At 35.6% G+C, this 21228-nt stretch overlaps 1 protein-coding gene across 5 annotated transcripts in view; it reads right to left on the minus strand.

Moving 5' to 3' along the window:
* Positions 1–20053, minus strand: part of LOC150108406 (centrosomal protein of 83 kDa-like) — a 300734-nt gene extending 280681 nt beyond the window's left edge. For 4 of the 5 annotated variants that reach the window (XR_016548132.1, XM_090390751.1, XM_090390750.1 and 1 more), the window contains exons 1-2: positions 19820–20053; positions 803–1197 (exon numbers count right to left, since the gene is read on the minus strand). Coding sequence is in view for 4 of the 5 variants with exons in the window: in XM_090390751.1 (XP_090246877.1) it covers positions 803–1005 (203 nt within the window). In the remaining variant the exon portion in view is untranslated. Of the gene's footprint in view, positions 1–802; positions 1198–11552; positions 11642–19819 lie in introns of those variants that run through there. The other variant, XM_090390749.1, reaches the window with a different exon arrangement.
* Between the last annotated feature and the right edge of the window lie 1175 nt (positions 20054–21228).

Genomic DNA, 21228 nt, shown 5'->3' on the forward strand with positions numbered 1-21228 from the left:
TACTGACATACAAAAGCAAAAAAAAAAAGTTATCATTCCCTTGTATAAGGCTTTGATCAAGCCACATACGAACTTTGTTTGTACATAGATTTGTTCACCTGGTTTTTAGGGGGGGGGGTGTATTGGAGAGGGGTCCAGAGATGGTTTACTAAGTGTCAAGTCTATGGAATGTCAGATACAAAGAGAGATTGAGGAAATACAACTTATAGAGCCTTGTGAATAGAAGAACAGGGGATGTGAATGAGACATATAAGTTGGTGAGGGACTGTTACCAGATTAATGAGAAATTTTTCACAGAGTAGAGGGAGGCAAGGACAGGAGACCATCCTTGGAAGCTGTATAAGGAGAATGTAAGCATGGGAGTGAGAAGCAGGTTCTTTGCACAAAGAGTGAGTGACTGGTGAGTGGAATGGAGTGCCTGAAAGTGTGGCGAGTGTGTTAACTGTGAATGGGTTTAAGACACAGTTTGATTAACTTTTGCATGAGAGAGTACAGACCTCCCACAATGAGTCCTTTGACTCCATGGAGGTTGGCGATTAATAAGTAAAATATAGAATTTGGTTATAGAAGTTGAAAATTTTAATAACAGGGCTATATAATGACAAGTTCTACATTTAAAAGAGCTACAGTAATCTCCCATTTATCTGACCTTCAAAACAACAACAATTCAATTAATCGACCCTTGCTTACTTATCAAATGACTTGTTATACAGTCATTAGATTTTATCACAATAGGAAACTGCTTTCCCAATGTGGTTAGATAAATGGTAGATGACTATCTTTTTATAATTGAAATTTTTACCTTGTATGCTCATCTTTCAAGGTTTGATAATTAGTTTTATGTTGCTCGCATCGCACTCGTTCATCAGCTAATATCTTCTGAAGTTCCATCTCTCTAGAAGAAAGAGATTTTAGCATGCTTGCTCCAGGCAGTAGTTTCATAGTTCTGTCTTCTCTTCTGGATACGGTCCCATTATTCTGTTCATCGACAGAAAGTAAATTCATTTTTTTTTTTATGTATATATTAGTATTTGTCAAGAAATAATCCTTTCATAATACATACTTCTAAGTTTTCTTGGATATTCACATTTTCAGATATACATAATATGGCAACAAATGGCCACGGCAAAGTTTCTTAAGAAATACCATTTTCTTACATTCACAACAGTCCATAAATCAATCTTGATAGCTGCAGTCCTGTAATAAAGTAATAAAAAAATAAAATAAAATGAAAAAATGTAATGCATTAATTATAAAAATATTTTAAATATAAAATTGAAAATTAATGGTTTATGGCTTTCCTTTAACCAAAATTCTACTTTTCTTGTGTGTAAATCTTGTCTATTAGTTTATATATATATATATATATATATATAATCATCATCATCATCATCATCAAATTCCTGCCATGTACCCTCAAGGGGTGTACAGGATATGATAGTACTACATGAAAAAAATTACATCATTACTAACTTCCTATCTACAATTTTCCTCCAAATCAGTCTGTTACTTGTCAAGACTCCAACATTATCAGATCTTATATTTAAATCGTCTAAGGCACTTTGTACCATATCAATCCACCTACTATATCTTGGTCTTCCTCTGGGTCGTTTTGCTGCCAGCCGGGCAGAGAACACTTGTTTTACTAATCTTTCTTTGCCCATATGCCCATACCACCTGAGATTAGCTTGCTAATGCATTTCTGGATGCTGACAATGTCAAGTTCTTTCCTAATATCCTCGTTTTTAATATGATATTGCCATTGATGCCATCTGTTCCTCAGGACTCTCATATCTGAGGTCTCTAGTCTTTAGTCAAGTGTTTTACTTCTGACTCAGCTCTCAGATCCATAAGTTAAAACAAGTTTGAACACTGCCTTGTATACAGCTAATTTAGTGTTCTGACTAATTTCTCTCTTATTCCATATGAATTTATTCAATTGACTTCCCACCATACCAGCTTTGCTGATTCTGTTGTCTATATCTATATTTAATTTACTATCTTCACTAAAAATCGTTCCTAAGTAGCTAAAATGTTTTAATTGTTCCACAGGTTCTCCATTCACAATACAGTTGATATTTTCAATAATTCTGCCTATTTCCATTGTCTTTTTAATGCTGACCTTCATACCATATCTATTACAACAGTTATTCAATTTAGTCAGAGAATCTTGCAGACTTGTAGCGGACTTATTTAGAAGTATAACATCATCCGCATAAAGCAAAGAGCTGGCATTAACATCTCCAATTTTGATATCATGCTTAATACCACTTTCCTTCATAATGTGATCCATATAGATAATGAATAACAGAGGGGATAATGAACATCCTTGTCTCACACCAGATTTAACATTAAACCATCTTCCTGTACTTCCTTCAATTCTAACTGCTGATTTACAACTCAAATAAAGACTAAGTATTGCTTGATATAATGCCCCATTGACACCATATAACTGTAGAGTATTGAATAGCTTCTCTCTTGGCACCTTGTCATATGCCTTTTCCAAATCGACAAAACTTAAATATAGATCTTTGTTATATTACCAGGCTTTCTCGACTATTTGTCGTAAAGTGAAGATCTGATCCTGACAGCCTCTATTTGGCATGAATCCAGCTTGTTCTTCACCAAGCTTTTCTTCCACAATTCTTCTCAACCGTTTCTCAAGTATACTTCCATAGATCTTGCCAGGAACACTCAGTAGGGAAATACCTCTGTAATTCTCACATGCAGTTTTATTTCCCTTTTTATATATGGGTACTATGAGAGCTCTACTCCAATCATCGGGAATTTGTCCCTCTGTCCAGGCTTTCTGAACTATGCAGTGCAGCCACTGTAAGACTCTTATAGCACCATACTTCAGCATTTCTGGTCGAATATCATCTACTCCTGCTGCCTTTCCACATTTCAAGCCTGATGGATTTTTCTACTTCAAGTATGGATATGTATTCCTGACTGCATACCTGGTCAGTGTTTTTTACCACTGTGCTGCCATCACTGCTTGTTTCATTTAGCAGTTTTTCAAAGTAATTACTCCATACTTCAAGGATATGTTTTTCTCCCATTTTCATGTCACCTTTATCATCTCCAACTCCTTTTACAGCACTCTTTCCTCCATTTCTAAGCTTCTTCAACAACCTCCAGAATATCTTACCACCTTCTTGATATTTATTTTCTATGTTCTTGCCAAAGTCCTCTCATGACTTTTGTTTAGCTAGGTTTACACAGTGTTTAGCTTTCTTACATTTGTCTCTGTATTCTTTAAGAGCACAAGCTGACTTATTTGCCAAGAACTTTTGGTATGCTTTCTTCTTTTCATTCACTACCTCTTTAACTTCCTGTGTCCACCATGGAGTTCTAATTTTACTATCCTTGCAGACAACTTCACCACATGCCTCTCTAGCTGAATCGATCAGGGCTTTCTCCAAGGCTTGTCACTGAATCTCCAAGGTTTGATTCCTGTTCTCAAACTCTTTCATTTTTTCTTCAATAATCTTTGTGTATTTTAGCCTACAGTTCACATCTGAGAGCTGCTCAACTTTTATTCGCTTTAAAACTTTCTTACATGTTATTATTTTCAGTATGAAATTCAATTTTATCCTGCTCAAATAGTGATCACTTCCAATTTCAAATCCTCTGTACACTATGGTGTCCTGCAACAGGGAGAAAACATCACTATCAACAATAACATAGTCAATGAGACTTTTCTTATTCCTTGCCTCTTCTCTCCATGTGAATTTGTGCACATTTTTATGTTGGAACATGGTGTTAGTAATAACTAGTCCATGTCCTGAGCAGAAATCCAACAGATATTTGCCATTATTATTAGCATTGCTCTTTTCTTCAAATTTTCCCAAAATATTTTAGTATGTTTCACAATCATTTCCTACTCTGCTATTTAATCCCCAATAAGGACCAACTTTTCCTTTTACATTGTGTCAGTTGCTTTTTCTAAAGCATCAAAAAATTCCTCCACTTCTACCTTAGTAGAATCTTCTGTGGGACCATCGGCACAAATAAGTCTCATTCTCCAGTTCCCCATTCTCATATTTGTCCATATTACTCTACTTGAGACTGACTGCCATTCAAGAAGATTAGCCTCATATTTTGTGTTGAATGCTATGGCTACTCCTTCTTTTCCTTGAATGTCATTGCCTGAATATAACATTTTGTATTTATTGCTCAGAAGGATCTCACCAGTTTTTGTCTTTTTTGTTTCAGTTACCCCTATTATGTTGATCTGGTACTTATCTAATTCCTCAGCTAGCTCCATTTCTTTGCCATTCAGGCTTCTTATGTTGATCGTACCAATCTTTAACTCTAGTGATGTTGAGTAGGGGGGGGGGTGTTTTCAGATTTGTTTCAGTAGCTGACTTTTCGCTATTCGCTTTGTTTCCCTGGCAAAAACAATGGGGGCCTTGTTTAACCGGGTGAGTGAGCCCCAGCCGGCATGAAATTTTGTCATGTTGTACCATCATTTTTTTTTTTTATTTTGGTTTAACCAATAAGAATACAATTTGGTCGGCTAAATCCCAAATTGCCAGTCCATCCTCGTTCGTTCAGTATCCAAGTAGATACCCAACAGGGTGCACTACGAGAAGGTGAGGATTGGATATTAGGTCAGAAGCCCTGGTCGGTTCTCCGCATTCCTTTAAAGGCTATGTGGAGGTCTCCTCTCAGTTATACAGCTTTGACCCTTAAGCACCCCTTCCTAGATTGTCATTCAGCTGTAATTATGTAATGGCGTTCAATAGATGCTACTAGCACACACTTTCCCAACAATACAACTAACGAAAGAACAGCTTTAAATACAACCAAAATGATTTAGTGTCAATTATGTATAGAGACTCTCTATGATGTTCATAGTTTATTTAAGCTTCAGTCTTTTAGTTTTTTTCTTTTATCTTTCTATTATAATGTCACCTGATGAAGGCTGTTACAAGTCGAAACTAGTCATGTTTTTATATTAAAACCTTTTTACTTAAATCTCAGTTCTAGTCATTCAATTCTTTATAAAAAAAAAATATATATATATATATATATATATACACACACACACACATTAGGTGGGGCTCCTCCCCCCTGATGCCTACAGTGCCCCCCTCCCCCCCAAATTCCGGACTGGTAGGCCGGTTCTCCTTGAATTCTGATGACTCGAATTTTGAAGACACGAAAAAGGGGTTCCCCCCCGGCGCCCAACCCCCCCCCTGAGTTGCAGACTGGTAGGCCAGTTCTTCTTGAATTCTGATGACTTGAATTTTGAAGATTCGAAAGTGCCCCCCCCCCCCCCCCGAGTTCTGGACAGGTAGGACAGTTCTTCTTGAATTCTGATGACTCGAATTTTTAAGACTCGACACTCAGGGTAGCCCCTGAGTTTCAAAACTTTCAAATAACTTCACAAAAAATGTGACACAAAAACGTTACAAAAAAAGCTTATCATTTTATATTATAGAGTAGATATCATAGCAGTTTGTAGACATTTTAAAAAATAATAATTATACTGACTAGGAAAACTGAGAAAGATATGATAAAACCTTTACTAAAACAAGACTAGTTTCGTCGGAACACCAATTTCTTCAGGTGTGTAAATAACTACAACAGAACTGGAAAAAATAACAAGTTAAAAAATATGAACTTCTCATATAAAACAAATTGAGAATAGTAACAGTCAAATTTGAACTGGTGTCTGCGTGGCAGGTCTAGTGTGAGGCATACGTGAGTGGCTACTGATATGAGAGTGCCAGAATTGAATTGTTGCACTGTGAGAGTCAGGTAAGCTGTAGCTTAAATTATTGTTCATGTGTGCTGGGTCCAGAACTATTTCTTTTGATTCTAAGATATGTCTCTCTAGTTCGTCACCGCATTTATGGATAGTAGTCGTAAGGTTCCAGTCTATCTGGTGTTGACGCTCTTCTAGATTGGAGTTAGCGGAGAAAAGAACATGACAGGTTCTTTCATGTTTCATGCTCACACAGGTTCTCTTGTAAGAGATGTCACGTTGATGGTCCTCAAGACACAGTGAGAGAGACTTATCTTTTTGTCCATAATAAGGTTTAATTACCACAGCTGCAGATGGTTTTGTAAATTCCTGGAAATTGAAGTTGGTTGCGTTTTTGTTTGGGTTAACTCAGGAAAGGACTAAGTTTTGGTAGGGTGGTGAAGTAAGGTCTAGTGTTGAATTTCTTCATAATTTTCGCCAGTTTTGGTAATAGAGAGTTTACAAACGGCAACTGAGTGTGTGTAATATGATTAGAGTTATCTTTGGAGATATACTTCGAGATGAATAGCTGTTGTTTAAGAATGTGTTTTTAAGGTGGTTAAGTTCTATTTGAAGATCTTCTTCTGAAATAAGAGATCTTGCCTGATGGGCTAGAGTGGAAATAATACCAAGTTTCTGCAGAGAGAAGTGATGAGAGGAGGCATGTAAGTATCTGTCTGTGTGAGTAGTTTTTTTATGAAAAATTGAAAATTTGAGACAATTAGGCAACTTAGGGATCTTTAAATCCAAAAAAAGCAAGTACGCCGTTCATCTCGAGTTTTGATGTGAATTTGATGTCCTGGTGATGATTATTCAAATGATCTAGGAAGGATTGTAACTCCTCTAGACCATATTCCCAGATGAGGAAGATATGATCCATGTATCATAGCCACAGTTTAGGTTTTAAAGTTGCACTCGAAATAGCTCTTTCTTCAAATTCTTCTAGAAATATATTGGCTAACACTGGAGACAATGGGCTGCCCATAGCTAGGCTGCTTGTTTGTTTATATATTTTACTTTCAAATGAAAAATAGTTGGAGTTTATGCAATGCAGTAATAGGGCAAAAAAATTTTTTGGAAACTTTGTTTTTCAGTAGATTGAGGACTTCTTCCATGTGCACATTTGTGAAGAGAGAGACAATATCAAAACTACCCATTCTGTCAGAATCCTTGAGTTTTAAATTTTTTAATCTTAGATGTGAAATCTTCAGAGTGTTTGATATTTGAGGAGGAATTACCAATGAGATGTTTTAAGGAAGAGGCAAGGTATTTGGACAGGTTGTAAGTGGGAGAGTCAATGCCTTCAACAATCGGTCTTAAAGGAGTGTCTGCCTTGTGGATCTTCGGGAGGCCATACAAATGGGGAATTAGGGGATGAAGAGAGCAGAGAGAGAGAGAGAGAGATAGCCTGGTGTGTCTAGGAAGTTCTGAAGTAGATTTGAGAAGGTTGTTGGGTTTTGAAGATTGGTTGACCCTACGAGAGAACTTCGGTTATGAAGTTCTCTCGCAGGGTCACTTGGTAAGAGAGAGTAAGTATCAGATATTAATAAATCGTTGATCTTGGTACAGTAATCAGCTCTGTTTAGGATTACAGTTGCATTCCCTTTATCCGCTGGTAGAATAATGATTCCATTGTTATTACGAAGATGGTGGATAGCTTTTATTTCAGCACAGGATAAATTATCTGCAGGTCGATGACTACTGTTTATTGTAAAAATAGCTTCCATTCTGAGTAGGTTTCCTGTTTGTTTTGGTAGATGTGAGGCAGCTTTTTCTACCTTGGTTAGAAAGAGTTCTTTAGGAATGGAGGTGGGGGATGGGATGAAGTTGAGACCTTCTGCTGAGGAAAGGGTATATGAGGATTTGTTTATGACAACTTTTTTAGGTCTTGTAAACCAATAGGAGATTGATAAGTTTGTTCCTGTTTGAGGTGATTAAATTTCCTAATGAGAGTTAATTTATTGATGTCTTGGGATCCAGAAGCATGGTGAGAGCTGGTGGTTTCAACCTCATTCCGATTGTTGAAGGCACTGACCTATCCAAATACCTTGCCTCTTCCTTAAAACATCTCATTGGTAATTCCTCCTCATATATCAAAAACTCTGAAGATTTCACATCTAAGATAAAAAATTTAAAACTCAAGGATTCTGACAGAATGGTTAGTTTTGATATTGTCTCTCTCTCTCTCTCTTCACAAATGTGCCCACAGAGGAAATCCTCAATCTACTGAAAAACAAAGTTTCCAAAAAAAAATTTTTGCCCTATTACTGCATTGCATAAACTCCGGCTATTTCTCATTTGAAAGTAAAATATATAAACAAACAAGTGGCCTAGCTATGGACAGTCCGTTGTCTCCGGAATTAGCCAATATATTTCTAGAAGACTTTGAAGAAAGAGCTATTTCGAGTGCAACTTTAAATCCTAAACTGTGGCTACGATACATGGATCATATCTTCCTCATCTGGGAATATGGTCTAGAGGAGTTAAAATCCTTCCTAGATTATTTGAATAATCGTCACTAGAACATCAAATTCACATCAAAACTCAAGTTGAACGGATAATACTCGCCTTTTTGGATTTAAAGATCACTAGGTTGCCTGATTGTCTCAAATTTTCAATTTTTCATAAAAAAACTACTCACACAGGCAGATACATGCCTCCTCTCATCACTTCCCTCCACAGAAACTTGGTATTATTTCCACTCTAGCCCATCGGGCGAGATCTCTTATTTCAGAAGAAGATCTTCAAATAGAACTTGACCACTTCAAAAGCACATTCTTAAACAACGGCTATTCATCTCGAAGCATATCTAAATGTCTATATCCATGTCCTCAACCTCAGCAAGAAGATAACTCCAATCCTATTACACACATTCAATTGCCATTTGTAAGCTCTCTATCACCAAAACTTACGAAAATTATGAAGACATTCAACATTTGAACTTACAATTCACCACCCTACAAAAACTTAGTTCTTTCCTGGGTCAACCCAAACAAAAACATAACCAACTTCAATTTCCAGGAGTTTACAAAACCATCTGCAGCTGGTAAACCTTATTATGGACAAACAGATAAGTCTGTTTCACTATGTCTTGAGGAGCATCAATGTGACATTTCTTACAAAAGAACCTGTGAGAGCGCCCTCTCCAGTCATGTTCTTTTCTCCACTAACTACAATCTAGAAGAACGGCAACACCAGATAGACTGGAACCTTACGACCACTATCCATAAATGCGGTGACGAACTAGAGAGACACATCTTAGAATCAAAAGAAATAGTTCTGGATCCATCACACATGAACAATAATTTAAGCTACAGCTTACCTGACTCTCACAGCGCAACGATTCAATTCTGGTGCTCTCAAGTCAGTAGCAACTCAAGTATGCCTCGCGCTAAACCTGCCATGCAGACACCAGTTCAAATTTGACTGTTATATTCCCAATTTGTTTTATATGAGAAGTCCATGTTTTTTAACTTGTTATTTTTTCCAGTTCTTTTGTGGTTATTTACACACCTGAAGAAGTCAGCGTTCCTACGAAACTAGCCGTGTTTTATTAAAGTTTTTATCATACCTTTCTCGGTGTTCCTAGTCAGTATAATTATTATTTTTTAAAATATATATATACATATACATACACACACACATATATATGTGTGTGTGTGTGTGTGTGTCAAGTGCTGCACACAAGACTGTTCAACCTACAATGCATTAATACCAAGTATCAGTAGAAAATGGAAAAGAAGAACCTTAACTTGGATTTGAGGACCTGTGGATCATGCTCTAGGGAACAGACAGTATTACATGATTGCTCCAAAATGAATATTTTTATTCTTCCATGAAGAAAAAGAAAAAATTATGTTATTATCATTATTTCTCGAGAATCTCTACAGAATCAGGAACTCATAAGAAGTCTGCTAAAATCACTGTCCACACAATACCTATTATACCTCTCCTTAAACTCATTCACCAATGAAGCAATGACAACCATCTCTGGTAATCCGTTCCAACCATTCACCACAGTCCAAGCAAAAAATCCTAATGCCTTTGCTAACCACGCTCCTATACAATTTCCAAGGGTGACCCCTCGTTTTCTCCCTTCTTGCCATGCAATGAAAAAAAGTCTTTGGCAACAATCCTATAAAATCCTTTAACCTTATATGCATCTTATCATGCCTCCTTTTATTCACCTAACTAGTTTTTGAAGAACATAGACCTATTCTCATAGGGAACATTTCCATAGATCTGCTACAATCTTGGTAACTCATATCTGACTCCACTACTTTTTCATCCCCATGAAATCCAGGCAACCAGATCTGTGTGCAGTAGTCCAGATGTAGCCTTATTAAACCTTTATAAAGGGGAATAATAACCTCATTCTCTTCACTTCTCGGTGTGTTCTTTAACAGCTAGGTAATCTCATGTTTTCATTACCTTTACAATATTTCTTCTAAACTTCAAAAACTCCATGTCCACAGTAATCCCCAAATCCCTGGCCTCGTCAAACTGGCAGTCAGTTATTACCTTTCCATACTGCTAGTCAATTTAGGTCATCTGGGGATCTTTACATCATCTTAATTAACTATCGCTCTTCCCAGCTTTGCATTATCAAAGAATATTTCCTCTTGAATACTGAATATTTCTGTATTTAAGAGGAAATAACTGAACATTTCCCTGTAAATTCCCATTAAATAATTTCTTATATCACTGATGTACAAATTACACAGCAAGAGATCAAGTACTGAACCCTGTGAAACTATCATAATTAGCTTTGGCATTCCTTACCATTCAGGTGACCCTGTGCCTTTTAATGCTCATGGGCTTAGTGATGCTTAGTCACATGCCTTCTCCCAAACTCAACTCACCCCCTCCATACCTTTCTTTCATATCAATACATCAGCCACCCTCTTATTCAGTTTCATATCCATTCCTATTTGCTCCAATTTATTCAACAGAGTTCCACAGGAAATCCTGTCGAATGGCAATGCAAAGTCCAGCATTATCACTTAGTAGCCATTTCCTTTATCCAACTCAATTGTAACTTTATTATAAAAAGTAAGCAAATTACTAAGGCATGATGTATCCTTCACAAAACCATTGCCCCCCATAAAATATCACATTTCTATCTACCCAGTTTTAAATTCTGTCTTTTATCAACTTCTCCAATACGTTAATCACCACTCCCAAAATACTGATCAACCTAAGATTTGCAACTTCTGCCTTGGGGCTTCCTTTATGCAGTAGAACTATCCTCTTTCCACTGCTTAACACCTTCCCAGAACTAGCACTCAAATTAAACAGCTTGGTCAGAGGATATGCTAATTCCTTTGCACATTCTCATAATACATGGGCAGATACGTTATCTAATCTCATGGCCATGTTAAGGTTCTGCAATACCGTAATCACCTTCAATTCATCTACCCCGAATCAGTCAACGTCACATCTGCACTTGAATATTTCCACCTGGATAGTAACACACTTGCAAAATGATGACTCACTAACTCAACTATTTCATTTATGCTGTTACCTCCTTAAAACTAACAACACTTGAAGTGATCCTTTCATAGTCATGATTCTTTTTACTTGCCATATAGCAAAAGAAATCTTTGGGATTTCTTTTTGCCTCATAAGCAGCTCCTATCATAATTATCTTTGGCATTCCTTACCATTCTGGTGACCCTGTGCCTTTTAATGCTCATGGGCTTAGTGATCACTTTTTTTTTTCTTTAAAATCCCTACACAACCTTTACTTTGTGTGCAATTAATGCTTAATGAAGCTAATCATCTATCTAACTCCTACCTGATTTATCCTTTTGACTCTAGGTATACATTCAGGTACTGCTTTCTTCGAACACCCTTTAACAACCTCCCATGCACCACCAACATTACCCTTCAAATTCTTAGGCCACGGCACTGCCCTAAGCTGACTCCTCAGTTTGTCATAATCACCTGCTTTGTAATTTTACATAAATCCCTTCTTAAAAGAATATTATGCACATCTGGCAATCTCTCGGGTCAAGACCACATGATCTTTTTTTTTTTTTTTTGCAGCTTCTTTGAGTGCATGTACATCAGGGGTTGCAAATTGGCAGCCCGTGAAGGCTTCGCATCCAGCCCACGACCTTAATGATTTCTTTTCTAAAAATCAATGTGTCTAACATACTGCAAGGATTAAAACAGAAAAAATTCAAACTTCTAAATATTTTATGACAGCTTTAAACAAAAGTAAAACTTATTACTACAATTCTTTGTACCATGTTTCTATCATCAAATGTTGGCAACACTAAATGGAAGTTACTTGTCAAGCAGCCATTTTAAGCCCGTGATACAATGTCAATAAGTTACAGGTTACCATTGTAATATGATAGTGTGTTAATAAAAGTTACCCCTCAATAACTTCTATTTTTTTTGCCCATAACAATGTCTGAAGTTAAAAAAAAAAAAAAAAGATCAAGAAGGCAGAACTTTTCAAGAAAAATGGAGAAAGCATATTTCTTTGTGGAAGTAAAAAATATTCCAACATGTTTGATATGTAGACAAAGTGTCACCATGGTGAAAGAATTAACTTAAAACGCCATTATGAAACAAACCATAAGAACTGTGATAAACATACAGAAAAGATGCATGATGACAAACTTAAAGATTTAAAAACTGAACTGAAGTTTCAACAGAGAATATTTTCGAATGTTATCACAACAAGCAATGCTGCTGTTAAATGTAGTTATGTCATAAGTGAAAAAATTGCTGGGACTTCAAAACCTTTTATTGATGGAGAATTTATTAAAAATTGTATTTTAAGTGCAGTCAAAATCATATGTCAGGAAAAAAAAAGCAAGCATTTCAGAGTATAAGTCTATCAGGAAATACAGTTGCAGAGCGTGTTGAAGATATAGCAGAGAACTTCAAAGACATATTGCATGATAAAATAAAGAAGGGTAGATCATGCCTCAGTAACTTGCTCACGTTTTATAACACAGTGACGGCTGAACTGGATAAGGGTAATAGGTTTACAGTGATTCTACTGGACCTTGCTAAGGCCTTTGACAGGATACCACATGGAATTCTAATCAGTAAACTGCAGCATATGGGGATGGATATAGGGTTGGTAAGATGGATAGGAGGGTGGTTGATGGAGAGATATCAGAAAGTGGTTTATTCAGGAGTAAAGTCCAACAGACGGCCTGTGACTAGTTGTGTGGTGCAGGGTTCTGTTCTTGGACCACTACTTTTCAATTTGTTCATTAACGATAAAGGAAAGGATCTGAGAGGAAGTGTTCACTTGTTCGCTGATGATGCAAAGTTGGATAGAGCAATAGTTAGTGCACAGGATGTCAAAATTTTGCAGGATGATTTGGATAATTTGGAGGACTGGGCTAAGGAAAATGGATGTCAATTTAATGTGGTAAAGTGGAAGGGTATGCATTTTGGGGTAAAAAGATTAGCAGCAGTATATCACATTGGTGGAACCGTACTCCAGGAGATTGATGAGGCCAGGGATTTGGGGGGAGTTGAAGTTTAGGGGGCACATCACAAAAGTGGCTAAATCAGCTCATCAAATCACTTGGTTGTTGAAAAATACTTTAACAAGCAGAGACAAACAAGTTATTGTTCCTCTGTATTGAGCCTTGATAAGACCCCCATCTAGACTACTGTGCCCAGATATGGGTGCCAGGGTTTCTTCTTGACGGGGAGGAGGTGGAGAGAATCCAGAGATGAGTGACCAAGATGATAGCAGGTCTGTGGAATGAACCTTATGAGAATAGGTTGAAGATTTGTGGGTTGCAGAAATTGGTTGATAGGTGGAAAAGGAGTGATATGATTGAGACATTCAAACTACTTTAGGGTTTCTATAAGATTAATTCAGAAGATATTTTTGAGAATAGTACTGGTGGTGGGAGGACTAGGGGCCATACATGGAAGCTGGGCAAGAATGTGGTTAGCAAGGGTGTTAGTGCTAATAGATTTTTTACTTGAAGAGTGGTGAATGAGTGGAATAAGCTGCCAGAGTCTGTTGTGAGTACCATGACTGTGAATGAGTTCAAGGCGAGGTATGATAGATATGTCGAATAGTTGTTCTTGACATGATGTTAGGGCCTCCCTCGATAAGTCTGTCGACGCCTTGAAGTTGCCCATAATAATAGTAATCATCTACACCAATGCCATCTACCTCCGACTACCATTACTAGTATTTTCACAGACAATCACAAACATCCATGCCCACGGTGGATGTTTGTGATTGTTGCTAACCACTCAGCCAACCAGGCTGGCAAAAATATTAATGGCAGTGGTGGGATTAAAACAGTAAAAAAAGATAATTAAAACAGTAAACTGGATACTCTCTCACACCTTGAATCATCAACAATTCAATGCTTTGTTGGATGAACTGGATTCACAATACAGCAGTTTGCTATATTATACGGAGGTTAGGTGGCTTAGTCATGGCATCGTTTTAAAAAGATTTCTGAACTCTTAAAAGAAATTGACGTTTACTTCATCCAAAGGAAAATTGATTCCTCAGCTAACCGATAAAGACTGGTGCAAAGCCTTTTCAGTTGACATAACAAGCCACTTAAACACTTTGAGTACTGCTCTGCAAGGAGCAGTATTTAAAAGTTAACAGTTGATATGCCATATGTATGATTCAATTAAGTCATTTCTGGCAAATCTCTATCTTTGGCAAACCCAGTTGACAAAGAATAATTTAGCCTACTTTCCTACACTTAAATTGACTTCTCGAAATAATAATGATGCTGAAAAGTACATTCCTCAAATTGAAAAATGTAAAATTGAATTTGAAAAAAGATTTTCTGATTTCAACCAGTTTGAAAATGAGTTATTATTATTCAGTTCACCTTTTTTAATTAATATTGAAAATGTTGACGAAGAATTACAAATGTAATTGAACTCCAGTGCAATACTGAACTAAAAAATAAATATAACGAAGTTGGCATACCAAATTTTTATAAATGCCTCAGCAGTAAATATCCCAAATATAAAATTTATTGTCCAAAAATGTTGTCAATCTTTGGAAGCACCTATGTACGTGAGCAATTATTTTCAATTATGGAACTTAATAAGTCAAAGTTTCACTCACGGATAAAAGATTCTAGATTAAATGCAATACTTCATATTGCAACATGACACGAAAAAGCAGATATTGACATGTTAGTACCGAGGAAAAAATGTTAGGTTTCAAATTAAAAAAAAGGACTCGTAAATAAAAATCTTAATTTTTGTAAGTCAAAATTATGTATTTAAATAATTTTCTTAAAGTATGAATAAAGTGTAATCGAACTTATATTTTCTAAACTTGTTATATTTTTAAAATTTAAAAATAAAAATGGTTATAAAGTTAAATGGTAGTGTAAATGTTTATGTGAGTCGTAAAGACCCAGCAACAAAAGGGCCTTTATTAAAGCCTTTCTTTTTTTTAGTTTATGTTTTGGTTCAGAGAATAATACTGAATATGGCCCACATCTGATACACATCCTATTGACTGGCCCTTTGCTGTGTTTGAGTTTAAGGCCCCCTGATGTACATTAACAAGCTGAACCCTTTTCTTGTAATCCTGGCTTGCTTATTCTTTCGTTAAAAGCTTCAAATTCAAACAGAAGAGGATTTTTTTCTTTTAATGAAACCAGTTCACAAAGTTCATGCTTATCTGAATTGTTTCTTTCCACTGTAAAATAGTAAAAGGTTGTCTTTATTCAAATTACCTTTCCCTATTGATCTTATCTCTTGTATTGCTACTATATCCATTTCATCTCTATTTAATTCAGGAGTAAGCTCCTGAAATGCTCCAGCTCTATACAAATTTTTTGAGTTCCATAATCTATTTCAGAATCCATTATTTTAAGACTTCAGTTGATAATCATTTCAGTCCATCCAGTGAAGTTTACTTGATACTTATTTTGTCACTAGATATTTTAAGCAATGCTACTACTGGAGTATCTTGTAGAATCATAGAAATATATAATTATATGTCAGCAACATATACAAAAATTTTTAAGGTGGTATGTGGGAGGTTGACTGGGTCTCATTTCCTACAAGTGATAGATCCAGTGAAGTTACTAGTGCGACAATGCACTGAAACAGAAATGGTAAGGGGAAGGGATTAAATTGAACTGTGCATTTGCAATAATCGCTAATTCATAAGTAGTATAGAAATAGAAGACATGACACAACATAAATTTTTAAAAAAATGAAATTTATTAATTAGGAAAAGATTTTTGGAAAATTTTCTAGTGTTTTTTCTTTTTTCTTTGGGGGGACAGGGCCCCTTTACCCCCTGGGTGTGCCACTGTGGTACATAAATGTCCACATTTGTGTAAATCACTGATATATGTGTGTACAAGAATTATTATGAATGGGCTTATGCAGAATGCCAGATTCATTACCAATGTGAACTAGCTTTCCCCCCTTTATTTACTTATAACATTACATTAAGGAAAATATGCTGGCCAGGTGGTCAAATGGCTCCAACCAACAGGTTGCAGGTTCGAATCCCACCAGGAGCATGGATATGAATGTTTGTGATTGACTTTTGGGGGGGGGGGTGAATTTCATCACCTGGTATGACACTGTTACCTTGCTTAGTGGAGGCCTGAAGTGGCTTAAAAAAGTTCCATGTTTGGTCTCTAGAGCAGGGTTTCTAAACTATGCAAAAATAAATAAAAAATTACAAAAAAATATATAAAATTGATAAAAACTGAAAGAAAAAAAAAACACCTTAGGCCACCCATATTGCCATAGTGCAAATGTACTACAGGTTTACTAATAACCTTCTGTGGTACAAACCAAATATATAAAAAAATGTGTGTGTGTGTAGAAAGTTTTCTAACGTGGATATATTATGTATTCAAGATACCAAATAATTTTTATAAACTTGGTTTTTAATCCTATTTCCCACCTTTACCATGAGTTACCTCAGACTTGCACTACATGCAGGCGCAAATTTCACTTACTTGTCTGTTTGCTACTTGGGAAATAGGATTAAAAACCAAGTTTATATAAAATTACTTGATATCTTGAATATATATATATACGCACATCAAAAATATATTCTTAATTAGATACATCCCAAATCTACTAATAAAATGTTTAGGATATGCAACAACATCAAATATTTTCAAGTAATACAATGAAATATGACAAGGCCATTTTGTAAGGGTCTCAAAGATTCCTCCATGTGTGTGTGTTATGTTAATATCCAGGAAGAAATGCTTAAACAGTGTACTCTTTACAATGTACAAGCTTGTCTTCTTTGTATGGAAATGAATACTTCATCTTTCCTTTATATGACTCCCACCCATGAAAGACTGTAAATCTATAATGCATTTGTACCATAGGTGGACTACATATTTCTGTGGCTTGTCACAACCAAATAACTTCATATCTATAAACAATTAATTAATGCTCTGATAGGACATCTGTGTGGCATCTCATATGCTCTGGCAAATTTGGCTTGAAGGATTTAATATTAAGGGGAAAAAAAAAAAAAACCTGCTGTTTTAGTATAAAACTGTCACCTTTAACCAAGATGGAAAACAACAAAAATGCACAAGGAAAATAGAAATTTTGAATCTTTCAAAGTCAGACTTTTGGACGACAGTAGTATTAAAGACTTGTACCAAAAAAGAATAAAGAACTGGATGACAAGTATAAAACAAAATGAGAATATAGAAGAAGAATGGTCAAACCTAAAAACCATAATGACAAAAGCTGCAAAAGAAAGTTTAAGAATAAAGAAAAAGTGGAAAAGAAAAAGAGGCCTTAAGGACTGGGATGATGAAATTAAATGCATTGTTGAAGAAAAGAAAAAAGCATATGAAAGCTGGCTCAACCTAAAAACAATAGAATCAAAAATCGAATACAACAGAAAAAAAGCAATAGCAAAAGCAGCATGCAGGAGAATAAACAAAAACAGATGGAACAATTTTGTAACAAAATTAGAGAGAGAGAGACTGTATGCTCAAAAGACCTAATGCATATAAAATCATCAAAGATCTAAGCAATGAAACTAGAGAAAAAACAGATATTAATACATTAAAATAGAAACATGGCAAAATCACTATCAAGATCTATGGTATGATGAAAACATTCAAAACAGAAAACTACCCTTTGTAAACATCTCTGATAACTTAGAAAACAACACTCTAGAAGAATTAACAAAAGCATTAACCCAAAGCAAAACAGGAAAGGCTCCAGGAGACAACAATATAAACTTGGAACTTATCAAATATGCAGGACTTGAATTCTCACTCAGGTTACTTAACTTTTATAATATGATCTGGAAAGAAGGAAAATGCCCACAAGATTGGACCAAAGCAATAGTTATTCCCATCTAAAAAAAGGACACAAATCTGATTGTAACAATTATCGTGGAATCAGCTTACTTAGTACCTGTTATAAAGTATATGCAAAAATCTTAGCATATAAACTTAAACGTATAGTAGACCCAAATTTAATAGAAGAGCAAAATGGATTCAGAAAAGGCAGGTCTTGCATAGACTCTGCATTTACTTTAAAATTATTAATTGAAAAACACAGAGAAATGAACATAGAAACACACATAGCTTTTACAGATTACACCAAAGCATTTGATAAAATTATCAGAGAAAAACTATGGGAAATCCTAGAAGAATATGAAATACCAAACCAACTCTTTAGAGCCTTATATAATATATATCAAGATAATAAAATATCTGTGAAGTACAATAATTCAACATCAAGCTGGAAACCAATAAATCGAGGAGTATGCCAGGATTGCCCTCTCTCACCGGTTTTGTTTAATATATACATAGATAAAATCATAAAAGAATGGAAGATAACTAATGAAGGAGGATTCAAGATAAACCGTAACACCAGATTAGCTACTCTTCTTTTTGCTGAAGACCAAATAATCCTTGGAAATAATGATGATGAACTACAAAAATCATTATGTAGTCTAAATAATCTGATAAAAACATATGGTATGGAAATATCAACAGACAAAAGTCATGGCTTTCAAAGGTGCTAATCCAATAAGAAGCAAAATAGTAATAAATAACAAAATAATAGAGCAATTAAATACATTCAGATATTTAGGTTGCACAATGGCATATGAAAATGAAGCTGATATGGAACCAAAGATATCAAACTTTTTAAAAGTATATGCACAAAAACACACACGAATAAGAATCTACAATACAGTTGCTAAACCAACTTTATGGCAGTGAGATATGGACAATAAAAAAAGCAGATGAAAGAAGAACTGAATCATCCGAAATGAAATTTTTGCACAGAACTGAAGGAGTTATAATAATGGACAAAATGAAAAGCAGCGAATCAGAAAAAAATTGGAATTACAACCTCCGTAAATGAAACAGTGATTTGCTATAGTGAAAAATGGAAAGAACACATACTAAGAATGAACAGAAGCAGAATACTTAAACAAATTCTAAATTACCACCCAAAAGGTACTCGATGCAGAGGAAGATGGAATTGAGTCCGGAACAGGCCACTTGGCCTATAGGCCTGGAAAGGAAGAAGACTATCACATTTATAAAAGTTCTTAACATGCTAGACCAGATCTGAACCTAGGTCTTTACAATCAAAGGGCATCATCAATGTCAACTGTGCTACAGAAGGAATGAATGTTTCAGGAAATGGAATCTATTAAAGCTTTGGTTGAAAGCCTCATTTCATTACTGTAATCTTCTGGAATTATTCTTAAATTGTGTTTATTTATTTATTTTATTTATTATTATTATTTTATATATACCATCCTGTTCCAAGACATCAAAATCTAGATGATTGTGTCTAGCGATTTGACCAGTCCTAATTCAAAAAAACAATCGATAAGCAATTTTTTGGAACGAATATTGGAAATACTTAAAGTTTCGGAGTTTTATAGAAAATTCTTAATATTCCTAAGAATATTTAAAAACATGTGAAATATGAGCCACGTTTTCCAGACAGGATCATGATCAGAAGCAGCAGCTTAGAAATAAATAATTAAGATAAGTACGGTAATGTTGGGGGGAAACGATCTTACATCACTAATCCCCCCCCTCCCCCATTACTTACCTTAAGCTATCATCCTGGTAAACAGTCCATAGTCGTAACTAAATAACAACTCTAGTCTAAAACAAAAAAAAAAACCAGCTATAACTGCTGTTATAATCAGCAAAAATAATTCTCACAATGTTTAGTAATAGAAATAATTTTATTCGGCTAAACGTTATCTATTTTAAACGCAACAAATTAAAACTAAACTATAAATCCTATAAAAATATCATAGCAAATTGATTACTCCGGTAACAAAACATTTTGAAATTACGTAACCGCAATACAAATTTTTCTTCAGACCTATACGAACGAAGAGCCGCAACGCCAACACATTCCATTTCTGAATTAAAAATTCCGCTAATTTTCCCTATTTTTTAAAATTACAATTAAGACGGGTATGTGTGTAATTACAGGGCTGGTAAATATGACAAGCTCAGGAGATTGCTTAGATCGATGACATGGCATGTAAAACAGCAAGCGCTGGATGTTGAGAGTGTGGAGGGAATATTTTTGAGGGAGCGTAAGACGAAGATAATAGCAGACAGTCAGGAGAGTAAATGAAGTGGGAGTGAAATGGATGAAGATCATCAATAAGCTGGAGCTGCAAAAAAAAGAAACAATTGTGGAGGGAATTTGAGGAGAATGGTGACCTGCAGTCACATGAACAGTACAAGGCACAGGCCAATTATGAAAGGAAGTTAGCAATGTAGGCTAAAGAGAATCCCAAACAGTTCTTTCCATATACTGCAAGTAAAAGAAAGAATGTATATGGCAGAGTGATTTTAATGAATGCCGATGGTAAGGAGGTAACTGAATCAGTCGAAATAGTAGAATTACTAAGTGAACATTTTGCAAGCGTATATCATCCAGGTGGGATATTGCAGGAACAAGAGAGCCAAAGGCTTATATGGGAAGAACTGAGGTAAATGAAATGGAGGTGCATAGCATATTACAGAATCTTAACATGAATACAGCTGTGGGTTGGATGATATACCAGCTGAAGTTTTACGTGAAGCGGCGAGAGAATTGTTAGAGCCGTTGTTTATTCTAAGTGTATCCGGGAGGATGGAAAGAGGGGAAAAGAGTTCCATTGCATAAGGAGGCTCAAAGACTGCTGTAGCAAATTACCGCCCGATCGGCATATGAAGAGTTGTCAAAGTATTCGAGAAGTTGTTCAAGAGCAAAATACAGAAATGAATAGATGGAAATGGAATGCTGTATGGGAGTAGCAAGGTTTTGTGAAGGGTTAGTCATGTCTAAGTAACTTGCTCACGTTTTATAATACAGTGACAAAGGAGTTGGATAAAGGTAATGGGTATATAGGGATATTGCTGCACTATTGCAAACAGGATGCCACATGGAATTCTAATGAGTAAACTGTAGCAAATGGGATGGATAGGAGTGTGGTTGATTAAAAAATATCAGAG

Source organism: Typopeltis vanoorti, chromosome 3 (assembly GCF_054136105.1).
Source record: "Typopeltis vanoorti isolate ZY-2024b chromosome 3, IOZ_Tvanoo_1.0, whole genome shotgun sequence".
NCBI classification, from domain to species: Eukaryota; Metazoa; Arthropoda; class Arachnida; order Uropygi; family Thelyphonidae; genus Typopeltis; species Typopeltis vanoorti.